General features: G+C 38.2%; 1 protein-coding gene across 1 annotated transcript; it reads left to right on the top strand.

Annotated features, from left to right (window-relative positions):
* KCNA3 (potassium voltage-gated channel subfamily A member 3) lies at positions 1-23105 on the top strand. The gene is made up of 2 exons (XM_055403088.2): positions 1-3517; positions 17222-23105. Exon 1 carries the CDS (start codon positions 147-149, stop codon positions 1878-1880), a length of 1734 nt encoding a protein of 577 aa, XP_055259063.1. The 5' UTR covers positions 1-146; the 3' UTR covers positions 1881-3517; positions 17222-23105.

Raw genomic sequence — 23105 nt, 5'->3', positions numbered from 1 at the left:
CAGACCCAGGCCGAGCCTCGCGGCGGCGGCGACGGCTGCGGCTCAGCAACAGGCGGCGGGCTCGGCGGGAGGCGGAGGCGGTGAAGGGGCGGGGAGCGCGAGGAGGAGCGAGCCGGCCCCGCGCCGCCGCCGCCTCTCCCCGCCGCATGGACGAGCACCTCAGCCTCCTGCGCTCGCCGCCGCAGCCCTCCGCCGGCCAGCGCGCCCACCCTCCGCAGCAGCCCGCGAGCGGCGGCGGCGCCCACGCGCTGCTGAACCCCGGCCGCGCCGAGCCCGCCGCGGGCTCCGAGCTGCCGCCCGACATGACGGTGGTGCCCGGGGACCACCTGCTGGAGCCGGAGGCGGCCGACGGCGGCGGGGACCCGCCTCAGGGTGGCTGCGGCGGCGGCGGCGGCTGCGACCGCTACGAGCCGCTGCCGCCCGCGCTGCCGGCCGCCGGCGAGCAGGACTGCTGCGGCGAGCGAGTGGTCATCAACATCTCGGGGCTCCGCTTCGAGACGCAGCTCAAGACCCTCTGCCAGTTCCCGGAGACGCTGCTGGGCGACCCCAAGCGGCGCATGAGGTACTTCGACCCGCTCCGCAACGAGTACTTTTTCGACCGCAACCGGCCCAGCTTCGACGCCATCCTCTACTACTATCAGTCCGGGGGTCGCATCCGCCGGCCTGTCAATGTGCCCATCGACATCTTCTCCGAGGAGATCCGCTTCTACCAGCTGGGCGAGGAGGCCATGGAGAAGTTCCGCGAGGACGAGGGCTTCCTGCGGGAGGAAGAGCGGCCCCTGCCCCGCCGCGACTTCCAGCGCCAGGTGTGGCTGCTCTTCGAGTACCCGGAGAGCTCCGGGCCGGCCCGGGGCATCGCCATCGTGTCCGTGCTCGTCATCCTCATCTCCATCGTCATCTTCTGCCTGGAGACGCTGCCCGAGTTCCGCGACGAGAAGTACTACACCGCGTCGCCGTCGCAGGAGCTGTTCGAGGCGGCCAGTAACAACAGCACGTCGGGGGGCCCCGCGGGAGCCTCCAGCTTCTCGGATCCCTTCTTCGTGGTGGAGACCTTGTGCATCATCTGGTTCTCCTTTGAGCTGCTGGTGCGGTTCTTCGCTTGCCCCAGCAAAGCTACCTTCTCGCGAAATATCATGAACCTGATAGACATCGTGGCCATCATCCCTTATTTCATCACTCTAGGCACCGAGCTAGCTGAGCGACAGGGCAATGGACAGCAAGCCATGTCCCTGGCAATCCTGAGAGTCATCCGCCTGGTGAGGGTCTTCCGCATCTTCAAACTCTCCCGCCACTCCAAGGGGCTGCAGATCCTGGGGCAGACGCTAAAGGCTTCCATGCGGGAGCTGGGGCTGCTCATCTTCTTCCTCTTTATTGGGGTCATCCTCTTTTCCAGCGCTGTCTACTTTGCCGAGGCGGACGACCCCACTTCAGGTTTTAGCAGTATCCCGGATGCCTTCTGGTGGGCTGTGGTAACCATGACAACAGTAGGTTATGGCGACATGCATCCAGTGACCATAGGGGGCAAGATTGTGGGGTCACTCTGTGCCATCGCAGGTGTCTTGACCATTGCTTTGCCAGTCCCTGTAATTGTTTCCAACTTCAATTACTTCTACCACCGGGAGACAGAAGGGGAAGAGCAAGCCCAGTACTTGCACGTGGGAAGTTGCCAGCATCTCTCCCCTTCAGCTGAGGAGCTCCGGAAAGCAAGAAGTAACTCCACTCTGAGTAAGTCGGAGTATATGGTGATCGAAGAGGGAGGTATGAACCATAGCGCTTTCCCCCAGGCACCCTTCAAAACGGGCAATTCCACGGCCACCTGCACCACGAACAATAATCCCAACTCCTGTGTCAACATCAAAAAGATATTTACCGATGTTTAATATATGAAACAAGTGACATGCTGTGCCCAGTATTGTGTGGAACGTGCCCCCTTGGTCTGTGTATGCCCTTGTTTTATACATTTTCAGACCATTCATCGAGGAAAGGACATGAAGAAGTGGAAAGCACACTTCATTCTCCCTCTCCCTACTGCTTCATACTGAAACAGGTGTCTGTTTTGCAAGTGGGCTGCATTCTCTCAGCTCTCCTTTCTTTAACCCGTCTCTCCCTCTCTTAATATTTCGGCAACAAACTTACTTTAAACTTGATTTTTAGCACACGCTCTGTAAGAAAAAAGCAAAAACCAACCAAAAAAAAAAAAAAACCCAAACTGTACATCCTGGGAGGAAATGAAACTGAAGAGCAGTTAGAATAACTGTTTAACCTCAGAATCGACAGGCAGTTGTTTCTTTACTAAGTAAAGCAGGAATATTCTTAAAGGATGCTTCAGTTTGATGGACCCTTCAACATTGTTGAATATTTAGTTGAATTGCCAACACTGTGGATATTTGAATGAAAAGTCTATTTAGAACAATGACTTGTAAACCCACCATAAATTTATTTGGTTTTCAACTGGAATTTCTATTTGGACCCTCCCCCCTGGAATTTTAAGGATCTCTAGAACTTCGGACTAAGGGAAATGCCTAAAATGTCCTAATCTGACTAATTAGTTTAACTCTTTGGGGCTTGTTAAACCTTTTGAAAGTATTAGAGTAACAGATTCCTGTGAAACTGTGTGCATTCCAGCTAGCATTATCAAAGTCTAGAAACAGATGTTTTCAGCACTGCTTAGAGAAACAAAAAAATTTTTTCCTAATGTGTCTGAGAGATAAGCCTCTGCAGTATCACAAGAAGATTAAAGTGGCAGACACTCCTTCCAGCGGAAGTTACTAATTCGGATCTGACTGATGCAGTTCCCATAGCAACCCTTGTTTCCCGGGAAACCCGAAAAAGGTCGTCATGGCATCTCTTGCTCTCTAGCCCCACCCCTAGCCCCAGCCGTTTCCACGGTAACCTTTCCAGATGGTTCCTCCTTACTTGATTTCACAAGGAAAACCACTGTTTGAATAAACCGCACAAATAAAGTGAAGTCTGAGGATTCGAGGCGGTGAAATGAATCACAAAATGCTTATTTTTACTACAAAAAAAAAAAAATCATTGATGTCATCCCATACTGACTGAATAGAAAAGGAAAATGTCGACATTGGAATGTTAAACATACACCACAATAGGCCATGATTTGAATGAAATGCCAGTAATTGGGCAATCATTTTTAAAGATGCTTCTCTACTGTTTTCTTTCCCCGAGAAGTTTCAAGCCAACAAATGAAATTAAAAAGCAAATGTAAAAGCATTCTGCACATAGGCAAATGAAATGTTCAATCAGTATACCTGAAACTTTACTACAAGGAACCTCCAGACTTCCTCTTTTAAAAAAGTATCCAGATCCCTCAACAACACTCACCATCACAGCCCTTGAAAAACTAAATGTATTTGAAAAGTATAAAGGATGCATGCTTTTAACTGAGGGAATTGCAGACAATCAACGAAAAGGAGTCACAGGAAGTAACCAAACCTTGGGGAAATGCCTGCAAGTTTCAGCCATGTGCCAGGGGTGGCCAGAAGACAGACAGCATCAGGTGAGCACTGTGTGGGCTACTGGAGCACTCTCTTTTTCTACAGGGAACCAGGGGGATGCCATTCATATCTAGATTTGTGCTCACTTGCAAAATCAATAGGCTTATATTTATTGCAGGCTAGGTGCCTTTTGAAGATCATTTATAATACTTTTTCTGTTTGATGTCCAGGTTGCCAACTATTGTTTGGTTTCTATTATTTATTGCAAAAAAGTGGGGAAAAAAGTAATTTCTCTTCAGAATAACCTTCACCCAAACTGAGCTGAAAATGACTCCATTCCTTTTACTAACCTCCTTGGCTTCTGAACAAGCTGTTTCCCATGAAAAAGGGGTAAAAGGCAGACCTGCTTTTAGATTATAGGTCTGATTTCATTTACATAATTATGTAGTAGTATGCAGTAGTACAGTTCTTCAAAACAAAGATGGATAAAATTGCAACAAGGGTAACATTTTACTTTAACATGTTATTTTATATACATTATATAAATCATGTTATTTTATATACATTATATAAATTATACGTTATACATTATCCACAATTGCTTTTTGGATTGATAGTTTTAACTCTTTTATCTTAGGGTAAATGAGAGTAACCCTATTTTTAAAGCTCATAAAATATTTTCAGGTAGTCAGAAACCTACTTACTCTATTATTTGTGCATTTGAGAGAGTAAAAAATAATGATTAAAACTATAAAGGGGAAAGAGAAAAGGAAAGACAAAAAAAAAAAGAAAGCAGGAAATCTGTGTACCTGGTCATAGAGTCATTGTTCTTATATATAAGCTTTGAATAAGAACTCCTTTATCTAGTTCCCTTTGCTACTTATTTGAGCCTTTAACATTGATCCACCTTTTGAGCAAACATTTGGTATTTTTAATGACCAGAAATTCTTTTTATGACCCATTTTGGTGGTGATATGTTAGACACACAACAGTCATTACATAAGAATAATTTTTGTGTCTGATCTTAAAAGATGTAAGCATAAAGATAAATGAAGTGCAGTGACAATTTTATTCACAGTTATTCAGAAGATATAGAAACCCTGATAGTTCTATAAGTAAATTATGGTTGTGCTACAATTTTGGAATTGTATGGTTTTTAAATAACAGTAATACAAAGAAGACTTTTTTTTTTCAGCCAGAAAAATATGGCTTTTGAGTCATGATTTTAAGGTAGTATTATTGCTTCTGGTCGCCATATTGTAATCTCCTTGAAGGTTATAGGTTCCATAGTCCTGACAAAGTTTTGGACTCTAGTGCCCCACACCAAATGTAGCATTGTGTTTGTATTCAGTACCTATTTGATGAGTGAATGGCCATTATCTTACATTAATGTTGTTTTCAGGTTTTTAATGAAGTGATTTATAGCATAAGTTCTGCAGTCATATTGCCAGGGTTTGAATCCTGACTCTACTGTATGACCTTGAGCAAATTATATAATCTCTCTGTGCCTCAGTTTCCTTATTTGTACAATAAATATAATAAATAATACCTCATAGGGTTGTTGTAAATATTAAATGTTAATACAGGTATATTGTATCAGAGATTTTGCCAAGAGATTACATTATTTTACATTATTATTACATTATTTGCTAAGAGATTACGTTATTATTGGGATCATTACTCACAGGCCTTATACCTGTGAGCCTTGTGAATGGTGTGAAAAACATAATCAGTGTCTTACTATTTACTTTCTATAATAACAGTAATACTTACAATCTGTTAAGGGTCAATCACATCCAGAACACTTCTCAACTCTGCAAGGTAAGTGGTATTAACCCCATCTTAGGAGGGTAAAAAATAGATGGTTAAGGCTAAGTGATTTACCCAAGACTTTACAGCTAGCAAGAGATCTAGCATGGCCCCAAAACCCATGTTCTTTTACTGAATGACTTGAAAGAGACTGAGAAAATAAATTACTTATATGTTTAGATTTGACTTCAGCCCATGTTACTAATTAATGAATTCATGGAAAGATCATAGCCCCAGAAACCTACTCATTCAGTGTACTGAAAATTAACCCTTTTTAAACCATCAGATATTTTTAACCATAAGAACCAAATATGGTATTTAAATCAGATGAAGAGATTGACTTTTCTAGTGATAAAAGATTATTTTCTTACCCAATTGATTTATCTAGATTTAATATTATATTTAATCAGTCTTGGCAGTGATACAGTGGTTATTGGGACATTATCCAATGGATAATGGATATTTTTCAGGTTTAAGATTAATTTCCTATTTTTATGTGTTTTACTCTACAATAGATGATAGTATTATGCAGATTATTATTTTTCTATCTTCTCATTCTTTAATTGGACTACTGAAGAACCATGCCAGAAAGTAGTATAAACATTTTGACTCTCCCTTATTAAGAAAAGGGAAATTACATAGAACAAACACAGGGACGCCAGAAGGAGATTGCCATTTTCACTGAAATTTGACATTATTGCCTTACTTAACCACTCCATGATCTTTAAGAACATCTGTGCTGGAAAAAATAACATCAGGATATAGCTGTGTCCTACATAATAATTGTAGCCCCTTCCTCAAGGTCCTAAAGCATTTAGAAAATGAAATTGGATAGTGAATTGGGCTTAGAGCAGAATGCTATGGAGCCTCAGTTTACACACGCTAGTTAGCTTTGTTGAACCATAGACTTCACTGAGCTCAGTTGCATGTCCTGGATGTTGAAAGGTATACCTATGTCTGTATGTACAAGAGATTCATGGGAGGAGATGTGACTGGATCAGTGCATATCCATCAGCACCCTGGGAAAATATATATACCCTACAGCTGGAGAATCCAGAGATAAAAACAATAGCATTGTTTTATTTTTTATATGATGTTTTAAACAGATATTATAGCAAACTTAAATACCCACCAACTAAGGTGATATAATCACAAATGACTACACATAAGAGGAGTGTTACATTAATTATTTCTCAAATTTGAAATAAAATTTGGGGATTGAAATTTTAAATGCACAGTATGAAGAAATTTAAAGTTATGGTTCGTTTACATAAAACTTATTATTTGCCTCTTTGGCATATAGCATACTCAAGTAATTGCTTTGCTGATTGTACGTAAATCCAATATATATACTATATACCAGTAGTCTATTCTTTTGAGAACCATAACTATAATTTCCTGACTTCCTATACATTTAAAATTTCAACATTTTCTACAGCAATTCCAAGATCTTCCCATCTCTCAGCTGTGAATAGAAGTGCTAATCCCTCACAGTAAGAAATGCAAAGAAGCACACGTGTCCCCCAGTCTGAAGACTTATGCAAACACTGTGAGATAGAAGTGAGGAGCATAAGAATGGGAAGAGGATATTTAGAGATTGCATTTTAGGGTGGGATTTTTTTTTTCTTCCTGTTTTGTATTTGGCCTTTTAAACTAACGAAGATAAAACTATTGCTTTAAAACTAATTTCCTAATGCCATTTGCAGTGACATGGATAGTCCTAGAGAATGTCATGCTGAGTGAAGTCAGGCTGAGAAGAAGTATCATACGACATCCCTTATATGTGGAATCTGAAAAAGAAATGATACAAATGAACTTATATACAAAATAGAAGCAGACTCACAGACTTAAAAACAAGATTTTGGTGACCCAAGGGGAGGGATAGTTAGGGAGTTTGAGATGGGCAGGTACACACTGCCATATTTAACTAACTAACTAACTAACTAACCAACAAGGACCTACCGTGGAGCAAATGAAACTCTGCTCAATATTATGTGGCAGTCTGGATGGGAATGCGGTTTGGGGGAGAATGGATATGTAAGACTGAGTCCCTTCACTATTCACCTGAAACTATCAGCTGTACCCCAAAACAAAATTTAAAAAACTACTAATTTCCTACATTTCATTTAGTAATTTTATATATAATAAATCACTTTTTTAAAATAACCTGTTGTAAATGGTTGATAGTCTTTGAGAGAAAGCAAATGAGAAGACAGAAAGGAGAGAAAACCACGCAGAGCCCAAACTGTATGGTTGTGACTCAGCCCCAAGCCTCCTGCCTGAAAATGGCAATTGCCATATAGTATACATGATAATAATATTCTTTAAATGTTTTAGACAGGTTAGAGCATTTCAGATATTTGCCTTTGTTTTCAGTGATGCTATGAACAAATTTTGTCTTTGACATTGTAAAGAAAAAGCATTTTGCAAAAAAAGAAAACTTTTTTGTGGTTTCTCTTTTTTTTTTTTTTGGTCCTGGATGTGTTTTTTCTTACATTTCAGATTTTGTACTATTAACCATCAAATGCCTTAAAGAAGTGATCTGAAAAAGAGGCTCCATCATTTTCTTGGGAGCCATTTTATTATTGCTGCCACCTAAATAGTGCAGAATAGGAACTCTTGCCTGAAAAATAAATCTTGGGATTTCTGATTGTTAGTCAGATAGCATTCAAGTGAACAAAAGATCACATTTCATCCTATCTAAAGAATGTTAGGAATAAATCTGTGTATGCAGGGCTCTGACTTTGCAGATCCAGGGATCATAGCCCCCAGCGTGGTGGTAGGAAATGAAGAGATACTTTTCTCTTCTGATGAGCTCCCAACCTCCCCTCACTCCTTCCTTGAGAGTATAAAGGCTCTGGGGAATCTCTATGGAGATCCCCCATTACCTCTTCAGAATGAAAATCAGCATTGCGCCTGTGTGTTATAGGGCCATCAGCACTGCTCTTTCAGTTGTTTTCTGTTAAGTTTATTTTAAACTCCTTTCCTTTAAGCATCCTAAGGTTCTTATTTTTATACATTTAAACATTTCCTTAAATTAAAGCATTTAATTCGAAAGAGAAGCCCATGGGGTTAATTTATTACATGCACACACTTCACCTCTTCATAAGTTATACCCTGTCCTATATGATTTTTATCTGTAAATGCTTTTTATCTGTAGATCTAAAGTCTAATTCATTTTCTGACAATTAGTGAATTTCTAAAATATTTGTTTTCATTCATATGTGTAGCATAAACATTTACAAATCATTTTAATATTTTTAAACCCTTTTAAAAGGAAGATTTATTGTCAAGTAGTCTCAGTGTATCAATATCTATTAATGTAGTAATAAATTCAAAGAGAAGTACATGTATTCAGTCTATCACTGAGCTCTGTCATTTCATCTCCTAAATGTCTCTAAAAAAAACCCCACTTTTCTATACCGCTGCCACCACCACTTTAGTCCACATTCCTATCATCTCTAACCTGGATAACAGTGAAGGTCTCTCATTTGGCCTTCCCACATTTCCTGGGGCCAATCTGACCCTTTCTCCACCTGGTAACTAAAACGATCTTTCTGAGATTCAAATCTAATTATATCACTTGCCTCTGCTTAAATTTTTTTCAAGATCGTTTTCTTGTTCTTAGGGTCTCTCATGTGTGTGCTCAGTCATGTCCGACTCTTTGCAACCCCATAGATTGTAGCCCATCAGGCTCCCAAAGGCTTAACATCAAGGCACCACATGACCTGTCTCAGCCCTCATATCTAGCCCTATCCTATACCTGTGTTCCTCCCCTCATTCTATTGTATTCCAACAACCCTGATCTTCCACTTACAGAATAAGCTCTCATTTTACCTTAAGCAATGAGGATTTTTGCAAATGTTCCCACTGCTAGCCCCTTCCTTCCCTCCTCACCCCATTCACTTCTATCTTTACTTTGGTACTTCCTCCAAGTTATCTCTCATGACTCTAGTCTTATCTGTTCGTCTGTTATGGTATAGTTCATCAAATTTAAGGTGCTTTTGTTTGCTAGAGCCAGACTTATTTTGTATGCCACTAAAAAAGAAGAGAAAAACTGCCAGTTATAAGGGAAAGTACCAGAGATTTTGAGTAACATCCCAATTTCATAGCTGCTCAAATCTGGAAAAATGTGTCTTAGAATGAATTACTATAGTATGTTATCTTGACATAGCTGTAATTTTTTTTTTAATTATTTTATTTTATTTTATTTATTTTTTTGTGACTTTCTCAAAATTTATTTATTTTTTTTTATAATTTTTTTTTCTTTACAGTTAAAAGTATTTTTATTAAAAAAGCACAAATGCAAAGAAATGAACAGAGGAAAAATTATGCGTCGAACCTGGACTGGTCACTTATGATAATATACATGCTACAATTCCATTCTCCCCAATCATTATGTTATATAATTAGTGTCTGTTTCTTGTATAAGAATGGGGACTGTATCTCTCTTTGTTTACCATTGAACCCCTTCCCGTTCTCTCCAGACAGGCTTTCACCCCTACCAGTTCACCAAAATCATACTGTTTAGGGTCATGGTGACCTCCTGTAGCTGTATCCAGTGGCCATTTCTCAGGACTCACTTCATTTGACCCATCAGAAGCATGTGGCCCTATAGAATACATCCCCACTCCTAGGAAGAAATGTTTCATCTAACTTCCAGGATACCACACTAAATTTTCTTCCTCCCTCTCTGACCTCTCCTGTTCAGTCTCTTTTACTGGTTCTTCTGCATCCCTCCTGGGTCTTAATGTTGAAGAACCCCATGGGCCATGACTTAGTCCTTAGACCTCTTTTTCTTCTCCATTCAGCCTTATTCTCATAACTTTAGATCTAGACCTACACATAAATTTGTATCTCCCACTTGGCCTTCTTTCCTAAACTCCAGATTGAATTTCTGACTGTTCACTTAACATCTCCACTTGCATAATTAATAGATATCTCAAACTTAATATGTCCAAAACTGAGCTTCCTTCTCAGCCCTGACCCCTCCAACCCCACCCCCCACCCCCACCAAGCCCATGCCCCCTGCCTTCTTCCGTACAGGACAAAACAAAATGCCTGGTGTATTTGAGGAAGAGCAGTATGTGTTTGAGGAAGTCACTAATCTATTACCTTTATAAAAAATTGTAATTAAAATCAGTCAAGAGTGACTATATGTCAGATTTCAAAATGTAGTAAGCAACTAAAACCCATAGACAGAAACAATTTCTCCAAGTAAGAACTGTGTTTGGATTGCTCTATTCCTAGATTCTATAAACCTTATACCTGCAAACATTTTAAGTCATTTTGAAAGGTCAATTTATATTACTGTGTAGCTATGTGTTTTGAGGAGATTTATTTTTAGTAGGCCTAAATACTGCTGTAAGTTGTATTGCTTACACCTCACCGCTCATTTTCTCATGACTTTCAGATTTTTGAAAGTTCTACAACTTGGCACATTACCAGTTTTAATTACTAAGTGACTTAAAACGTTTTTTGCTTGCCAAGACTATATAATTTCCAAGAGGCCAATCAGAGAACTATACATAATTCAGCAAGAACTCTTTCTAGTCTTTGGGGCTAATTCATGACCACTTAGTTGGTAGAATTTGTAGAGGTCGTTGATGTGCAGCCAACCCCAAGTTATTTAGTAGATATCAAAGTATAGACTCATGAAAACCAAGTTCCCATAAAACCATGTTACAGAAAGATTTCAAATTTTTCCTCATCAAATACAAATTGTTGTTGTTGGTAAGTCACTTTTCGACCTGTGGACTGCAGCATTCCATGCTTCCCTGTCCTTCACTATCTCCTTGAGTTTGCTTAAACTCATGTCCATTGAGTTGGTGATGCCATCCAACCAACTCATCCTCTGTCGCCCCCTTCTCCTGCCCTCAATCTTTCCTAGCATCAGAGTCTTTTCCAGTGAGTCAGCTCTTTGCATCGGGTGGCCAAAGTATTAAAGCTTCAGCTTCAGCATCAGTCTTTCCAATGAATATTTAGGATTGATTCCTTTAGGATTAACTGGTTTGATCTCCTTGCTGTCCAAGGAATTCGTAAGGGTCTTCTCCAGCACCACATTTCAAGAACATCAATTCTTCAGTACTCAGCCTTCTTTATGGTTCAACTGTCACATCCGTACATGACCACTGGAAAAACTATAGCTTTGACTATATGGACCTTTGTCAGCAAAGTGATGTCTCTGCTTTTTAATACACTGTCTAGATTTGTCATAACTTTTCTTCCAATGAAAAATTTGATTTCATGGCTTCAGTCACCATCCACCGCGATTTTGGAGCCCAAGAAAATAAAATCTTCCATTGTTTCTACTTTTTTCCCCTTCTGTTTGCCATGAAGAGATGCAACCAGATGCCATGCTCTCAGTTTTCTGAATGTCAAGTTTTAAGCCAGCTTTGTCACTGTCCTCTTTCACCCTCATTAAGAAGCTCTTTAACTCCTTTTTGCTGCTTTCTCCCATTGGAGTGGTATCATCTTTATATCTGAGTTTGTTGGTATTTCTCTCAGAAATCTTGATTCCAGCTTGTGATTCATCTAGCCCAGCATTTTTGCATGATGTACTCTATATATACATTAAAAAAGCAGGGCAACAAATACAGCCTCGATGTATTCCTTTCCCAATTTTGAACCAGTCTATTGTTCCATGTCAGGTTCTAACTTTTGCTTCTTGACCCACATACAGGTTTCTCAGGAGACAGGTAAGGTGGTCTGGTTTTCCCATCTCTTTTCCAGTTTGTTATGATCCACACAGTCAGAAGCTTTAGCATAGTGAATGAAACAGAAGTAGATATTTTTTGGAATTCATTTTCTTTTTCTGTGATTTAACAGATGTTGACAATTTGATCTCTGGTTCCTCTGCCTTTTCTGAATCCAGCTTGAACATCTGGAAGTTCTTGGTTCACATACTGTTGGAACCTACCTTGAAGGATTTTGAGCATTACATTGTTAACATGTGAAATGAGCACAATTGTATAGTAGTCTGAGCATTCTTTGGCATCGCCTTTCTTCAGGATTGGAATGAAAACTGACCTTTTCTAGTCTTGTGGCCACTGGTCAGTTTTCCAAATTTGCTGACATATTGAGTGCACTTTAACAGCATCATCTTCTAGTATTTGAAATAGCTAAGCTGAAATTGCATCACCTCCACTAGCTTTGTTCATACTAATGCTTCCTAAAGGCCCACTTGACTTAATACCCCAGGATGTCTGGCTCTAGGTAAGTGACCACACCATCATGGTTTTCCGGGTCATTAAAACCTTTTTTGTATAGTTCTTCTGTATAATCTTTCCACCACTTCCTAATCTCTTCTGCTTCTTTTAGGTCCTTGCTGTTTCTGTTCTTCATTGTGCCCATCTTTACATGAAATGTTCCCTTAGTATCTCCAGTTTTCTTGAAGAGATCTCTAGTCTTTCCCATTCTTTCCCATGTTTTCCTCTATTTCTTTGCATTGTTCGTTTAAGAAAGTTTGATTATCTCTCCTTGCTATTCTCTGGAATTCTGCATTCAGTTGGGTATATCTTTCCCTTTCTCCTTTGCCTTTCACTTCTTTTCTCAGCTATATGTAAGGCTTCCTTAGACAACCACTTTCCTTCTTGCATTTCTTTTTCTTTGGAATAGTTTTGGTCACTACCTCCTATACAGTGTTATGAACCTCCATCCATAGTTCTTCAGGCACTCTGTCTACCAGATCTAATCCCTTTAATCTATTCATCACCTCCACTGTATAATCATAAAGAATTTGATTTAGGTCATATATGAGTGGCCTAGTGGTTTTCCCTACTTTCTTCCATTTAAGCCTGAAGTTTACAATAAGGAGCTCATGATCTGAGCCAGTTAGCTCCAGATCTTGTTTCTGTTGACTGTATAGAGCTTCTTCATCTTTGGCTGCAAAGAATATCATCAGTCTGATTTTGATATGAACCATCTGGTGATGTCCATGTGTAGAATCATCTCTTGTGTTGTTGGTAGAGGATGTTTGCTATGACCAGTGTGTTCTCTTGAACAAACTCTGTTAGCCTTTGCCCTGCTTCATTTGGTAATGCAAGACCAAACGTGCTGTTACTTCAGGAATCTCTTGACCTCCTACTTTTGCATGCGCATCACCTATGATAAAAAGGACATCTTTTGGGGCGGGGGTGGGGGGTTAGTTATAGAAGGTCTTGTCGGTCTTCATAGAACTGTTCAACTTCAGCTTCTTTGGCATTAGTGGTTGGCCCTAGACTTGGATTACTGTGATGTTGAATGGTTTGCCTTGAAAACGAACTGAGATCATTCTGCTGTTTTTGAGATTATCCCCAAGTACTGCCTTTCAGATTCTTTTGTTGACTATGAGGGCTATGCCATTTCTTCTAAGGGATTCTTGCCCACAGTAGTAGATATAACGGTCATCTGAATTAAATTCACCCATTCCTGTCCATTTTAGTTCACGAATTCCTACGATGTTGATATTGACTCGTGCCATCTGCTTAACCACATCCAGTTTACCTTGATTCATGGACCTAACATTCCAGGTTCCTATGCAGTATTTTTCTTTATGTCATCAGACTTTATTTTTACCACCATACGCATCCACAACTGAGCATTGTTTGTACTTTGGCCCTGCCACTTCATTCTTTCTGGAGCTATTTCTCTGCTCTTCCCCAGTAGCATATTGAACACCTACCGACCTGGGGGATTCATCTTCCAGTGTCATATCTTTTTGCCTTTTCATACTGTTCATGGGGTTCTTGAAGCAAGAATACTGAGTTTTCATTCAAGAATTCATTTAGGCCTGGGCAGAAGTCTTAATTACTTTTTCACAGGCTTGATAGTGTTGCCAAAATTTGGCCTCTGTTCACGGTGCTGAATAGAAACTCAGAGATAGAGTTTTGGGTGAAGTAGAAAAGAGTAGCTTTTATTGCTTTTCCATGCAAATGAGGACACAGCAGGCTAGCGCCCACAAGTCTGTGTGACCCACCCCCAGGGGGTAGTAAGAAGTTTTATAGTGTTCAAGGAGTGTGATCACCTCATGCACAGTTCTCAGATTGGTTGGCATCAAGTGAAGTTTCAAGCATCATCAGCTTTCTGGTTTCAACCAGTCTGGGGTCCATGTTCTTGTAGTCAATGCTTTCATCTGGAGGGGGTCTGCTTCCTGTAAAAGCAACTTAGGAATGTGTATCAGGCTTCTATCTATATCTTTCAGGGAAATGGGTGTTCAAAGATTCTGCTATGTGGCAGAATTATAGTCTAAATTGTTACCAGTTTCCTGGCCCAAGGGCTGTTCTTCATTTCTACATCTTCACATTTCCCAATCATTAACTCTTTATTAAAATTTTTATTTATTTATTTAGGCTGTGCTGGGTCTTTGTTGCTGCACGGGATTTTCCCTAGCTGTGGTGAGCGGGGGCTGCTCTCTATTACTGTGCATGGGCTTCTTGTGGTAGCTCCTTTTGTTGTGGAGCACAGGCTCTAGGGCATGGGGGCTTCAGTAGTTGTGGCACATGCTCTTAGTTGCTCCACGGTGTGTCGGATCTTCCCAGATAAAGGATCGCACCTGTGTCTCCACATTGGCAGGTGGATTCTTTACCACTGAGCCACCAGCAAAGCCCCCAATCATTAACTCTTGAGTCAGCATTTTACTTCAAAAGACAGGGACACAGGAGCTTGTACACAGATTCAGTCGCTGTTAAAATTTGACTGTTCTTATCCTATTTTCTTGCTTTTTTTGTTAGAACATTTATTTGGTGAAACAGCCTCAATTATAAGTCACCATTTTTTATTATACTTCCTTTCTTTCTTTTGTAATTTTGATATGGCCAAAGTCCATTTTTCTAAGTCCTTCAACCCATTTCTTCGCTCCTAATATAAACAATATAAGTGAAGTCACTCAGTCGTGTCCAACTCTTTGTGACCCCATGGACTGTAGCCCACTAGGTTCCTCCATCCATGGAACTTTCTAGGCAAGAGTACTGGAGTGGGTTGCCATTTCCTTCTCCAGGGGATCTTCCCGACCCAGGGATTGAACCCAGGTCTCCCGCATTGCAGGCAGACACTTTACCATCTGAGCCACCAGGGAAGCCCTAAACAATATAATTACCATCTAAATATCACTTTTACTTTTTGCTTTTTTTTTGTTTTGTTTCTGTTGAATTACTACTCCTTCCACACCTTCAGTCTATTAGGGTGGCAAGCTGTACCAGACTTATTAATCCTAAGAGCCTTGAGGCAGGTATTAACTCATGAGGTTAAAGAAAGCCCCATCCCCTTATATAAAAAGAGTGTGTCAAGAAAAGAATAGTTTAATCTCAAGACAGCCGAAGCTGTACTGGCATTGAGCAGAAGCTAGGCACTGTGGATATAAAAAGGTTATTATATCATCATGTTGCTTTGTTGCTAAGTCACTTTAGTCGTGTCCAACTCTGTGCAACCCCATAGACGGCAGCCGACCAGGCTCCGCCGTCCCTGGGATTCTCCAGGCAAGAACACTGGATTGGGTTGCCATTTCCTTCTCCATTGTGTTACTTTTCTTGTAATTAGTAGTCATCAGTAGCCAGTAGACCTTTGTAATTTTCAAACTTTTATAAATGAACATTAAGTGTACTGTGATGCAAGAATGTACTCTTACTTTTTAACTAAAGACTAGCGTTAAAAAGAAGTTACTTCTTTTGTGAAGGATGAGCAAGTATAACCCAGGCCAAAAAGGGAAGACTTTTCACTAGATAATTTCCCAGCATGGTAGGCATACAACATGTAGTTCAGTGCGTGAATGATTCTTCCATGAAAAGCAAACTCAGATTCCAAATTGCATCATTAAGTTTATCACTGGTTTTGAGATCCCTGCTAAAACCAAGAGTACATATGGGAAACAGTCTTCTCTATGTATTATGATGGATAATATTCACATATTGAAACCTGAAGCTGGGTGTAGGATTTTCTGTTTTTGTCTTTCTAAGTTTCACAGTAAATTATATATCCAGTTTACACTGTACAAAGTAGTAGGGATTTATTCATTCACTCAGCATATAAAGTGTCTGTGTGCCAGACACTGTTCTAGATTCTGAATGTAGCAGTGAATAAGACAGTTGTGCTGCTTTATGCTATTTTTAAGGAACACTTTACTGTCTGCATTTCCAAATAATGAAAGTAGTGACAAGAAACAGTAGTTAGTGACAAGAAAACAACAAACTTGAACTTTTATTTCTTGGTTCTCCACAAACCCTGGTTAAGTGGTTATTGTTGTCTTAATTTTTTATTTCTTAAAATAGTATACAACTATGCAGAGTTCCCCTGGAGAAGGAAAAGGCTACCCACTCCAGTATTCTGGGGCAGAGTTCATATTTTAAAGGATCAGTAGATTTGAAAGCTATCTGTGATATTTGAAAGCTATTTGTAATATTTGGTCATACAGAGTATCTGTAGTTCTAGGTACTATAGACACTGTACCTAGAACATGGTTATCAAAACACTAATTTTGAGACTGTTTTGCTCTCTCCTTTTTTCCCTCTTCACAACATTTATCTGAGCATGAGACTTCAATTCACTTTGAAGGAGTTCTCATCTTAGATTACTACAGTGGAATGTACAGAAAAGAAGCAAGACCTTGAAAATACATTGAGGAAATTGATACATGTCTTTTTCTAAAAATCAGTTGGTACTTGATACATTTCAGATGGTTCTTAAGATGAATATAAATTTTCCTATTCAAAGAACAATCACATTGGTTTAGATTACATTTGGAGGTCAGTATTAATAAGGGGGGGAAAGTCATAATTCTTGAATACTCTGAAACTTTTTCTGACATAAATTAAAAGCACTGAATATGTGGTTAATACATTTCATAAATTAAATTGCTCAAACTTCTCAAGATAACAGTAAATAGTTTTTAAAAGTGTAATGAATAGAATATTTTATATTGACCTAGTCTATAATTTTTTGAAAACTAAATTACAGTACATTATTGTGTTTACTCTGTCCAACAGATACCAGAAGAGCCCCACATAAAGAACTGTAGAGCTGCACTGACCAGTAGAATGCTCTTTTTAAACTGCCTAGAACAATGAATACAGTGTCGATTATATTGCTGATGAGCAGTGATATGTCTGCCGACACATACTTTCAGTTGACATTAAATAACATGTCTCTATCAAATGCTTCATATAAAAGAAACAGCTCTGAAGCTGGAGGATTCTCTTCAAATTGTGTGCATAGAAAAGGTATTGAACAAGAGATAAAGAAGAACATTCAAAATATTAAAGTATCATTTGACATTTTGATGATATTTAATCATCCAAAAACTAATCAGTACTGCTGATAAAGAAAGCCTAAATGCTTGTTTCCGTAAGCCAACTTATTATACCATTCTCTTCTTTCAGTTAATTACTGGACTGTGTTTAATCATGATATGTGTTAATGTTATCTTCTATGTACAACTTTATTTGTGAAAGTGTGTTTTGTACCAAAGGCTCTCATAGAAATTAGTCCATTATGTGTAAATAAGTGAAGTCTACACTGTGCCCAGATGAATGGTATTAAAGACAGACTTGCCTAAAAGAAATGTGCCTTGCTTGATTAAACATTCTTTTATTTTTTGATTCAAAATGATAGATTTGTAAATTAGTCTTGTAGGTAGGTTCTAGCTGAGTTTAACTTTAAAAAATATACTAGTGCTTATTATGTGTTTAAGTTATCTATCTTAATACTTTTCAACAGTTCATATATAATATACTCATTTAATTTAGTTTTTATGCAGTGTTTGATGTGGCGAGACAAAGCACATTCTTAAAGATATATTTGATCTACTGTTTTTAGAATTTCCTTAAAAATCATAGCTGTAAAATGCTTCTTGACTCATTTTCTATTTTTATATTCTTTTAGAAATGGAACTTTTTCAGTTAAAAAAGAAAAGCAAAGCTTTATTTGGAAAAGTAACTTAGGACGTCATGAAAATGATTTCCCATTTGGGGACATTTCACTTCTGTGCCATTATTAATGTATTTACTGTGACATTTCAGCAGAATGGTAGCTATTTGTATATTATTTAATAAGCCTTATAGAAAGTCAAACTGTGAACATTTAATATAAAGAAGACTCTTTTCATTTCTAAAATATGGTGACCAAATGCATAAAGCTCCCATCTCCTATTATTTAAATGCATAAGAATGCTAAGTTAAGAGCACTCGTAGAATTTCAATTACTATCAAAATATTGTGGTAGGGAAGGCAAAATTATAATACTTTCTGATGTCCCATAGAAGGAAATACGGGTCATGGATTTCATTGTTAATATATAAGAATCAGTAAACTGAAACAATCTTATACCTACTAGCTGCAAAACAAACAGAAGATACAATCCAGGTAACTTTCTTTTGAGGCAATGTCTACAATGATTTTGCACAATCTGCTGGTAATTTCTCTGGTCAAAACTTTGAGATCACTCTGGAAAAAACTGAAGTAAAAAATGACAACTATCTCAGATTTGAGCTATGTGCACCTCCAATCTGGATAATTTGTGATTAAGATGAAAATACAGCCACCAAGGTGTTTTTGTTCTGTGTTAGCCCTTGTAGTAGACACTGGCCCACAGACTAGTCCATTTCCAACCACCTTAGTATCTCATAACCAATGATCACAGCCCGGTCACATCAGCTATTGGGATGATTGAAACAAACCAATCAACTGTCTAATAGGAGGTCTAAGTCATGCGGATGTTTTAGTAAAGATCAATAGGTGTTACCAAATAAGACACAGGAGCTACCTTTATAAAATACCAATGACACAACCTTAAGCATTATAGCAAGTTTAATATCATATCCACATTATTATAGGCTACAGTTTCAAATAAAGATAAAACCTGGAGTTTTGAGATAAAAGCACAGAATGGTACCAGATGAAGAAACTGTCATAGTGAATATGTTTCACCAAATGGGTAGTAAAAATAGTATTACTCTAGATATCGGGAGGAGAAGGCAATGGCACCCGCTCCAGTACTTTTGCCTGGAAAATCCCACGGACGGAGGAGCCTGGTGGGCTGCAGTCCATGGGGTCGCAACTGAGCAACTTCAGTTTCACTTTTCACTTTCATGCCTTGGAGAAGGAAATGGCAACCCACTCCAGTGTTCTTGCCCGGAGAATCCCAGGGACGGCGGAGCCTGGTCGGCTGCCGTCTATGGGGTTGCACAGAGTCGGACACGACTGAAGTGACTTAGCAGCAGCAGATATCAGGAGACCAGAATTCTTACCCACTTTCTGCCTGTGGGACCCTAGATGCATCACTTATATTGCTAGGCTTCAGTTTCCCAATTGCAAATGGATGTTCTGGGTTAATCTCAAAAGGCCTTTCCAGTCCCCAAATTCTCATTATATGCATTTGAAGTCTTTGAAGCAGACTTAAGTACTCAGATTTTCTTAGGTATTTTTGAAAGAATGAATAAATTGAAATGAGATTTAAGTCTTGAAAGTGTCATAAATATATCATTCTTCAAGTTGCTTGTGAGAAAGGATATGGGATTTTTTTTCTCCTCTAAGAATTGTCACTAGTCTCTAAATGGGATCATGAAAAAGTTAAAAACTCACTCTGTGGAATGGAAACAGATTAATGAAGTACCTGGAAAGGAGGGGAGGTTATTTTTTAAATTTAATTTGACATTTAAGATGATTTGAAATCATATATGAAATGCTAAAACTGCAACAGAGCAATCATACTCAACATTATAACCATGGGAGTAGGAGAAGGTGGGAAAAGGTTGGAGGGATAGGAGTGTTTGCCTTACAATCTCTTGATTATTTCCACATAAGCCGCAGTTTGGTAGAGCAGATATCTCTGTGCTTTCATTTTGGCTCTACCAATAACTCTCATGTACCCGAGGAAAGTTACTTTAACCTCTCTGAGCCCCAATTTCTTTTAGTCATCTGTATGTTTCCTTACATTTTTGAGAATTCTGTATTGTTTTAGGATTGCTGTAATATACATGTCCATGTCCATGTCCATGTCTCTCCCTCCAATCACTTAGATGCCACATCTCTACTCATGGCAGACTGCAAATCCAAATGTTAATGTTTCCAATATTGCTAATCGACCTCAGCAAGACATAAGGCATGTAAATATTTTTATTTTGACCATGGTTTAATTATTATGATTTATCATTTCCTCTTCTAATGTTGCTAATTATCTAAATGAAATGTCTGTTCAAGTGAACCTTATGAAAAAATTTTGTAGTTGAGTAAACACTTAGCAAATCAGAATTGAATATGCTTCCCAGTGAACTGGAGCTGATTGTAAGGTGCGGTTTTGTCACATTTAAAAGTTAATATCCTTTTGGCCCCAGAAACAGTGGCTATAATTTAAAATAATAGTCACAAAATTTTATAAATTTTTGTGAATACAAAAGAGGTTTGATAGAGCCATATTGTAATTAATTTTGCTCAGGAGTGCGAAACAAAATTCAGGGATAAACCAACACTTCTGTTTGGCTTTAGTGGATGGTTGGGAAAATGAAAGGCTATAGGTTTTGCACAACATAGCTAAGAGACACGTATACCCACTGTAAAAGAAGAGTATATTCTGGTTGCTGGTTTATGGTAGAAAGAAATAAGGATAGAAAGACGCTAAAATATGGACACTAGGGAAATTGTTTAAATGATAGTCCATTTGAATAATACAGAAATATTTTGTCATACTGAGATATCTGTCCAAAAATATGGTCTTATATCCTTCCATTCAGAAAAGGGGGCAGTTTTTAAAGGCCTCTATCATAATAGGAAATGTATGTTTTGATTAGTGGAACTATTCATTAAAACATTTAATCTGATCATTTTGGTTACGTGAATCTGAATTTTCACTTTAGCTGTAACTGAGTCTTATATGTATGTGTTAGTAATCTTTGTAAGAAGTAATTTAACTGATTTTTTAAAGTTGATAAAATTTGCTAAATGGTGATTCTAGCATATTGTGTTAATAGTGTATCTTACAACAATTTGTGAACTGACCGTATGAAAACAAACCATAGTAGTATCTCTTCTGGTAAAATGTTTCCATGGTGTGATCTCTTATACTGGGTTTGGGGTGGGGAGGTTACGTATTTAGTTTACATAAAACTAACTGTTGAACTGTTTTTCCTAAATGCCATAAAATTGTATGATTATAAACAAAATAGGAATAACCTATTAAAGGCACTGTATAGACTATTTTTGAAGTTATCCCATAAAATGACATAGTTTCTGTTAAAAAGTTTCTACACATATAAGGGAAAGCAAACAGTGTATGTATTATTTCTGTGTAATATGCTAAATGTTTTAGAATCCATGTTTTAATCTTATGCAGATAGAAAATGATTTTTCAGATAACAGAGTAACAAATATAACTACAGCGCTTCAGTTTTTTCACAGAGATGTCTCATACATGCTTATTATCTCAGTTTGCAAAGATCATTCACGTATCTTATTTAACCTTTAAAATATCCTTTTAAAGTAATAATACTATCTGAAGTTTAGAGATTAAACAACCAAGGTTTAGAAAGATCATGACTTGTCCAAGATCATAAGGGCAGCAAATGATTTTACATTTCACGTTCTTTACACTTTTCATTCTCTGTCAAGTTTTTTCTTTCCTACCACTGCCATGATCTTTAAGATTTTAACTAAAATTTAATTCCAAATGATACACTGGGAAATTTCACAAGGCACTGTTGCTGTTATTGTCAGACCTTTCTAAATGGTTCTAAAATAGAGTCCTCCCACAGGGTGATGGCCAAACATTTTCCATCTAAAACATATTTAAGTCCCTACACTCTGACTGCAGACATTCAATCCAAATGATATCAAAATGCTGGACTGAAAAATTATCTTCTCCACTGGTCTTCTTTCTAATTACCTTTTTAAAAAGTCCATCATAATGACTGACTTATGAACAGTTCAAAGAAACAATAATCAACCCAAGAAACTGCAGACATTCTAATTCAGAGAAAGCATGCTCTAAGACCCACCATATTGGCCATTTTTCAGCTTACTGTTTTTCATCAAATGTGTTCTGTGATTAGGGGAGGACATGGAATGGGGAGTGAGTAGAAAAACTGCCTTTCTTTTAAGAAAACCTCATTATTTCCTGTAACTGTTCAAAAAGAATTGATATCAAGTATTAGACAATAGGATTATTAACATTTAGCCATAGTTCAAATATATGGTAAAGTTGATGCACATATTTAAAAATTCACTGAAGTAATTTCCTGGATAAAATTAAAATCTGATGACCTCTCAGTTCAAATATGGATAACATTCATGTGTTAATCAATGGCATAGTGCTACATTCTAATTCTTTTTTCAAATAATAGACACTGGAATTGCTTTCCCTTGTAAATCAACAGTCTGTGATACATTCTGTACTTTTACTGACTAGCAATGAAGTGTTACTGTGAATAATTAAATGAAATATAAGCTATAGCATATCAGAATTTAAAATTTTGTAACCTTAAGTTTAGTTCTCCTCCTCAAACAGATAAGTCAAACAAGAATTATTTTGTATGGAATGAAATAATAGTCATTCTTAAACAATGACATAATAAATAATGGAGTGCTGATAAAATGTAAGATCAAAACATTTTATATTTTTCTACATGTGTCTTCCTTTGACATTGAATTATGTTAATTTACCACGTATTATTGTAAAGTTAAAATAAACTGTTATGCCATGTTCTGTAATGTTCCTGACATAGTAATTTTGGGCCTTCTGTTAAGTAAATAACAGTAAATACCTGTGAGTTAATTATGTGATATTTTCATCTGATTTCTTTTATAAATCTGTCATTGGATTTAAAGTGTTTTCATTGGAAATGTTACATGCAGAATTCAATAAAATACCAAAAAATCCTAA

The sequence above is a fragment of the Moschus berezovskii genome, chromosome 4 (genome assembly GCF_049115385.1).
Source record: "Moschus berezovskii isolate FMDL1 chromosome 4, NW_MosBer_1.0, whole genome shotgun sequence".
In the NCBI taxonomy this organism is placed as follows: Eukaryota; Metazoa; Chordata; class Mammalia; order Artiodactyla; family Moschidae; genus Moschus; species Moschus berezovskii.
The sequence above is the reverse complement of the archived record's forward strand: the minus strand, read 5'-3'. Positions and strand labels throughout refer to the sequence as shown.